A 7,500-nucleotide genomic window follows, 5' to 3' on the forward strand; every position below is an offset into this window, starting at 1 on the left:
CGTACAGTATCTGTGACTTTACAAACGACACAAAAGAAATGGCCAGTGTCGTTTCCTGACGTCATTTTTTGTAACCTGATTGAGTCTCCAGCTAGAGACAACTGTAATATCAGTATCCCATGGTCATCGTGAGATGACTGGTATGAAGTGGTTTAATCGAGGAACAGACAGTTTTTTCCCATTAGTTATCAGAACAGAAAATACAGGCAACGAAAGTATGTTTATTAAGCAAATAACGGTTCAGTATTGCAATTAAGAGCTATGTAAGCATTAATATTTTACATTGGCCACTTAAAATCTTTTATGATTTAACTCTCTCATGATTATAACTACAAAACTAACCCTATGAAAAAGTGTAAGATAATAATCAGTCCCCTTGACTGATGAAGTTAATACGCATGCGCAGGCAAACGCTCAAGCGCGTCACACACGATCCGCCTACTCTTGCATAATTGACACCCTCTCATTAGCATGTTGCGCAGAGGAAAAAATAAATGTGATCAAAGGAAAATAGTCAGGATGAGTTTAGCATTTCCTTAAACATTTTCCATTTGCCCACCAATTTATTTAATTTATTTGCCTACTTTCATCACATGTATAATTATTTATTTATGTATTTAAACAAGAATACGTGTATTTATGCACACATTTATTTATTTATTTGTGTATTTATTTATTGTTTTTGCAGATTTCGTCCTCCATAGGTTTCATCCTCCATATTCAGTTGGATCATTTCTCAAACAAAAGGAAGGTTAGGAAAAGGGGCACTGACATAGACCAATAAAATGTAGCTTCTTAATATATCTCCTCCCCTCAGATTCACATAGGGTGGTTAAATAATCCTTTGACATGGTTAAAAATAATGAATGGTCTTGTCGCCGATTACGTTTCCCTCCAGTGGGCGCAGTTCTCAAGAGTAATATGACACGTGGCGCTCTACTTTTGTGTCCTAAACGCTCGTTTTTTGGGTCGACAGCTAATAAAAACGTAGTTCTGGGTTTTTCAGCTTGTTTACTGTACACCTTGTCACATAGCAGCTTTTAGGCATTGCTCTGTTTTTTGTTATAAGTCAGAAATGACAAGGAGGCAGCTTCCCGCAATACAAAGTCAATGGAGAGCGTTGGATTGTTTTCCCCGCAGGTGGGCGTGGTTTTCAGATTATGACGCGTGTCGCTCTGTCTCTATACAGCCTATAACAGACGAGGTGGTGGTTTGAATGAAAGCTAGGCGTCTCCTCCTCCTGTCTCCCCGCCCTCGGAGGCGTTTCAAAGCCTGGAGAGTAATGACCAAATATCGGTCCCAGCTGATGAAGATCGCCCTGTCTTCCCTCTCTGAAAGCAGGTAACTAAAATTGATATATTTACTTGTGATTGGGAGAGATCCGAGATTATTTGGCAAAAGCCGTTTTAAGCGTTTTCTGCCGCGTTGTGGGTTGCTGCGTTTTATTTGAGGGCCTCAGTTTTAGTGACGGACTGAATCAAGCCGCTTTTATATCTGTGACAAACAATAGTGCGAGTCGGGTTTTTCATTTTTTTCGTCACGTATCAGGTTAGATCGCAAGGGTCAGTTTTGACATTTCCAGCGTTGTGTTTGTTGGGGAACTCTGTGAAAATGGCGATATTGTTTGAATCTCGTGATGGTTTAAGCTGTTGCAGGACTAACAGACAGTCAGCCAGGGCCGCGTATGTGCTAACAGCTAACCGGTATATTTAAATTTAACCATATTTACACTTCGAAGCTAAACAAACCATACACGGAAATGGGTTTAGAAAGCTGTAAGGAGTAGATTTGCTGTGTCCTGATTGAAGTAGGAACGTATTTAAACGTCTTATCCTGCAAAAAGCCATGGCCCGAGCGACAGCAGTTGCAGGTCACTAACGGCTCTGCTGCACCCCGAGAGTGTTCTCACATGTGATGCGCTACAAACCACTAACGTTAACGGTTTTAAAACCCTCAAACTACTTAATCTATAAATATTTCAGCTGTTAAGTCATTTAATCGTTTGGTATTGCGAAGAACACTCCTTATTTGCTCTTTTCTGTTTGTTTTGGGCGGGCTGAATTGGCGGCGGTTTCTGCACGCATCATTCTTCTACACGTTTCTTGGGCATATATGGTTTTTAATGGTGTTTTCCTCACTTAAAGCCTGGACTTTTGTGTTTAAGGATTTACTTTTCGGCTCGGATCGATATGTAATATGAAACTAGCCTCTTCTGGGAGATGCATTAGTGGATGTTGCTCTGCTTTGGCTGCAGATCTGGATGATGTGTGCATTTGCTATGAAGTGAATCAAGGCATTTCTTCTGTCTGGCTTGAGGGTGTTGCTGTTGTTGTTGAAATGCATGAGGATGATGATCTTGCAGAGTTATTGTGACAAGCTGGTCAGGTTCCCCTTGCCATCTTAATTACATTTGTTTTTAATACTTTAGATGGTTGAGATGTTTGTTGCATGCATCAGATGAGCTCAAACATGTCTAATTAACATTTAACTTTAAACTTCTGAATTTTGTTATGTCGTGTTTGTTTGTTATGTGTCTTAAACTGTAACCTTTACATATTTAGTGGAGAATGCTGTGATGAAGTGTAAAAGTTGGTCTGGTAGACTTGCTTGTTCTGCATTGTATGCTGTGCGAGCAACCAAAGTTTCCCCTTCTTTTGTTTAGCTGAATAGATAAGACAGACAGAAAATAGCCATGGGGGACGACAGTGAATGGATGAAGTTACCCATGGACCAGAAATGTGAACACAAGGTGAGTGATCCCGGCTACTTTTATATTTTGGCCCATCCAGAATCTCCTGATGGTGTAAGACAACCAGCTTGTGGTTGTAGAGCTAAACAGTCAGCGGATGGCTCACCCTAATTGTTGCCTTTAGAGATGAATGCATGCAAAGCACTGATTTAAAATCAAGCAACGTCTATATGGAAATAACACCCCTGTTGTCAGCAATCTCATTTACAAGTGAACAACCACCTTGCTATATGGTTGTCATGTTAAGTCATTTTGCGTCACTTGCACCCAAAAATGCATTTTGAGTTTTTAAAAAGAAAAAAACAGTGTCGGTTTTCAGTCATGTTTTTTTTTTTTTTTTTACTCAAAGCCACTGCAAATCTTGGATGCTATAAAATCATTTTTAGATGTTTATTTGATAGAATTTGATTTTAAATGTATTATAATACACGTTGTTCAAAAGTAATGTTGTTAAAATAAGTCTCTTATACTCACCAAGCCTGCATTTGTTCAAAAATACCGTAAAACAGTAACATTGTGAAATATTACAATTTAAAATTGTAACTGTTTTCTAATGTTAAAATTTTAAAAGGTTACTTATTCCTGTAATGGTAAAGTTTCAGGAGATATTACTCCAGTCTTCAGTGTCACATGATTCTTCAGAAATCAATCTAATATGCTGATTTGCTGCTCAAGAAACATTTCTTGTCAATGTTGAAAAGTTATGCTTAATATTTTTTTGATATTTTATCAGGATTCTTTGAATGGAAAGTTCAAAGGTCAGAATTTATTTGAAATGGAAATCTTTTGTAAAATTAGAAATGTCTTTACTGTCACTGTCATCAATTTAATGTATCCTTGATAAACGAGTGTTAATTATTATTTTTTTTTTTTTTAATGTACTAAACCCAAACTTTTTGACATGAATATAATATATAAATGTAGTGATATGTTTTCTCTAGAGTTAATCTTTCGAACTAACTAGTTACTGGAGAACTTCACTGAGGTGAATGTCATGTTAGGTGACCGGTTGTTTACATGTGACGTCTTCCCACAGTTTAAACTGATTGGACGATGGCATGATGGATTTCAGGCAGTTGCGTTGCTTCTTTCAACCTACCCTCTGATGTTTATTCATTTTTATTCTTGCTGGAACTTGTAGTAAAGAGGCGGGACAATCGGGGAGATGGTAGTGAGCAGTGCTCCTGTTTGAATCATTTAGTTCATTCTGACAGATTCTTAAATTGTGGATTATTTAATTGCTACATCGATTGGTCACACCACATTAAGAGCAACGCAACTTTTGCTCGAGTTTCTTGATAAATTCAGTTTAATATCTGGTACTTTGTTTTATCAACCTGAGGTTTTGCATATACAGCACATTACCACTCAGGAAATAAAGCATTTCATATACATAGTGTCCTTGAGTTCATGTGTCCTGTATTATGAATAATGGTTAAACGTATCAGCTCCTGAAGAAAGTGGGTCACTTCATCAAGTCACAAGCTCATTTATTCAGTTGTTCGTTGTCATGATTGATCTTCTTGTTTCCCTTAGATTTGGAAAGCGAGATTAAATGGATACGAGGAAGCGTTGAAGCTCTTCCATAGGATAAAAGACGAGAAGAGCCCAGAATGGGGCAAATACCTTGGACTTATCAAGAAATTTGTAACGGATTCAAATGCCGTAGCTCAACTCAAAGGGCTGGAGGCAGCACTTGCTTTTATCGAGAATGCACATGTGGCTGGCAAGTAAGTAGATTTTTTTTTTTTTTTTTTTCCCTAAATGTCAAAAAGCATCATAGAAGTGGGAACAGAAGTCTTTAGTGCTAGTCATTAGTTTCACAAACCACTGATTTTGTCCTTGGAGGATTAATAGCAGTGTTTGCTTTTTCCCTCAATCCCTGAGCAGCTCTTTATGTTTCTGTGACCTGTTTTATATGGAATAATGCTTGGCAAGAGCTTTTTGTTTACAACTGAGTTTTGGAACAAAGCAAAGAAACGTGATACCTGGTAAAAAGTCTATTTCTGGATTGAGTGAGAGTCATCAGGCAAAGTAGGTCTTGTTTAGGAACATGGTAGTTTTAACCCATTCAGAAAACATGGAAATATACCTAATTTCCTCGTTTCCATGAATAACACTGCGATTCCTTAAATTTAAACAAGCTTTTTGAAGAAAAAGGCTGATATTTCTGCTGCTATCTGTGACACCAAAATTGTCTTCAAGTTGGTGCTTTAAACGCAGGGCTCTACAGTGCGACTGAAAACTACTGCGTGCGACTATGAAAAAATATTTAGGAGCACCAGTGCGACTGACCCGGTCAGCATATTTGTGTTTGCGCTGAGGGAGCTTCAAAGGCTCTAACGTAGCCTACTTGTGTGTTTCTGCAGCGTTGAGTAATGTATCACAGACGTATCCTCACATTATAACAAACAAAGTGTAGACCCAGTGTAAATAAGAGATTAATGTGCAGTGTAAGGAGCTTCGTTGATTATAATGTAGTTTTGTGAGATCGCGATGAACTAAGATGAGTGACCGCTTTTAATGATTAAGGAAGTTTGCAAATGTGATATTGATTTAATACAACAGTTCATTAAACAAGTGAATATTAAGTGACTTATATTGTCCCACAACAACACAATTGGCTTATTTTGCTCTATTACGTCAACGAAAATAGTAAAAAAAAAAAAAAGTAACAGCTGAGCCGCTGCGCATCTCCATTCAAACACAGCGGTATTTCGTTTACGAATGAACTGCGTTTTTAAACTAATCTAGCGAGTCGATTCAATTACCCACTACCCAAAGACAATCATGTACTTCGTTCCTGAATGAATCAGACGTTCAAATGAATCAATTGAATGAATGATTCAGTGATAAAATCAGTGACTTGCCGCCACCTGCTGGCAAGTTTAGTTTTTAACATGAATTTAATTGCACTCATGCAACCGCTGAGCCTCATTAAACGTCTGAAAATACACCTACAAGCCACTTGTGTGTTCTTCTGTGCTAACTCTGTAGTGCAAATTTATTTCTTAAATACTGATTTAATTTGATTGGTAACTTATTCTTATTATACTTCTTATTCTACTTGGCTTTTATTCTGTTGTTTTAATTAGAAATGTTAAAAAGCTTATAAATATATTTTTTTGAATTTGACAAAAGATGACACTTTTAATAAAGTTAGAAAAATGCCATTACTAAGGTAAAAACAAAATTCCCTGTAAATCACTTTAAGGAGTCAAATATCACCTCGTAATGGGAAGGTAAATTTATCAGAATTTTTGATTACTGATTAGAAGGTGCTCCTAAATTTTTGACCGTGCTCCTAAATTCCTAAAAGCACAAGCGCTCCTAAAAAGAAAAGTAAGAGTAGAGCCCTGAAACGGGGAACGTACTTGGTGCAGTATAGAATTTTCTTGATACTGATAGTGTCGATTTGTGGGGCCTAGTATCTATAATGTCTTAATGGGATCTAATGGAAAGTCTTGTCTTGCAGGACAACAGGGGAAGTGGTTTCTGGAGTGGTCGGCAAAGTCTTCAACCAGCCCAAAGCACGAGCCAAGGAGCTGGGGACTGATATCTGCCTCATGTACATAGAGATTGAGAAGGCAGAGGTGGTCCAGGATGAGCTGATCAAAGGACTGGATAACAAGAACCCCAAGATTGTTGTCGCTTGCATTGAGACGCTAAGGAAAGCACTTTGGTGAGTAGGCAATTTTTAAACCTGGTAACCATAAGACTGAAGAAAATGCGGTGGTCAAATTGTCACTTACTTGCTGGCACTTATTCAGCATAAAATACTTTTAAATTTGTTCTTTTTCAGTGATTTTGGATCGAAGATCATTACTCTCAAGCCTGTAGTGAAAGTGTTGCCAAAACAGTTTGAGTCTCGAGAAAAGGCAGTTCGAGATGAGGCCAGACTGCTGGCGGTGGAGATCTATAGATGGATCCGCGATGCTCTGCGAACTCCCCTCCAGAATATCAACTCTGTACAGGTGAGTCTGCTTCTCACCATGAAGTTTTCAAATACATAATGTTTTCATTTTAAAAATATGCATTGAGATTCATAAAGATTGGGTCTTATGAGTTAAGTGGCATTCATCTCTCAATGTTAATGGTCTATACAATTTGTAATATTACGTATTTGATGCTTTTCTTTCAGTTGAAAGAGTTGGAGGAAGAATGGGTGAAACTGCCAACTGCAGCTCCTAAGCAGACCAGGTTCTTGCGCTCTCAGCAGGACCTCAAGGCCAAGTTTGAGCAACAGCAGGCTGAAGGAGGAGATGAGGTTGATGGTGAGAATACAGCTTCTGCACCAGTGCAAAAAGACTGTAGTGAAAATTCAGCATTAAATTTGAACTCTCTTATGAAGACAATATTGATAGTTATAATCCTTCAGATTTATTAATTTTTTTTCTCTCAAATCCTGTTTTTATAACCGACTGTCCCTACTACCATTTTGTATGTTATGAAATCAGATCTATTTGTTCAGGCTGTGTGGTGATATCTGGTATATCTACATTGGTTGCAATAGTAATTAATTAGTTGCCAGTACAAAGCAAGGAGACTTTCTTTAACAACTGAGTAGCTGTCAGTGAGGAAAAAGCCATTTTACTGACTTAATGAGGCTTGTAATTTTAAATTTAATAAATTGTGCCAGGTTGGGGGGGGGGGGGGGGAATGTTTGTTTATTATTTAAGGATTAATTTAATTATTTTCTAAGAATTTAACTTAATTTCTAACTGTAGGAGACGATGATGATGAGGCTGAAG

At 37.7% G+C, this 7,500-nt stretch overlaps 1 protein-coding gene across 2 annotated transcripts in view; it reads left to right on the forward strand.

Moving 5' to 3' along the window:
- Positions 1–1,239: 1,239 nt before the first annotated feature.
- Positions 1,240–7,500, forward strand: part of LOC107674957 (cytoskeleton-associated protein 5-like) — a 29,512-nt gene continuing 23,251 nt past the window's right edge. For both annotated transcript variants that reach the window (XM_016469118.1, XM_016469119.1), the window contains exons 1-7: positions 1,240–1,341; positions 2,663–2,749; positions 4,286–4,479; positions 6,225–6,431; positions 6,552–6,723; positions 6,891–7,023; positions 7,477–7,500. The exon at positions 7,477–7,500 is cut by the window's right edge and continues 80 nt beyond it. In XM_016469118.1, the coding sequence (XP_016324604.1) occupies positions 2,693–2,749; positions 4,286–4,479; positions 6,225–6,431; positions 6,552–6,723; positions 6,891–7,023; positions 7,477–7,500 (787 nt within the window). In that variant the 5' untranslated portion in view covers positions 1,240–1,341; positions 2,663–2,692. The remainder of the gene's footprint in view (positions 1,342–2,662; positions 2,750–4,285; positions 4,480–6,224; positions 6,432–6,551; positions 6,724–6,890; positions 7,024–7,476) is intronic.

Source organism: Sinocyclocheilus anshuiensis, unplaced genomic scaffold (assembly GCF_001515605.1).
Source record: "Sinocyclocheilus anshuiensis isolate Anshui unplaced genomic scaffold, SAMN03320099.WGS_v1.1 scaffold1065, whole genome shotgun sequence".
Taxonomy (NCBI): domain Eukaryota; kingdom Metazoa; phylum Chordata; class Actinopteri; order Cypriniformes; family Cyprinidae; genus Sinocyclocheilus; species Sinocyclocheilus anshuiensis.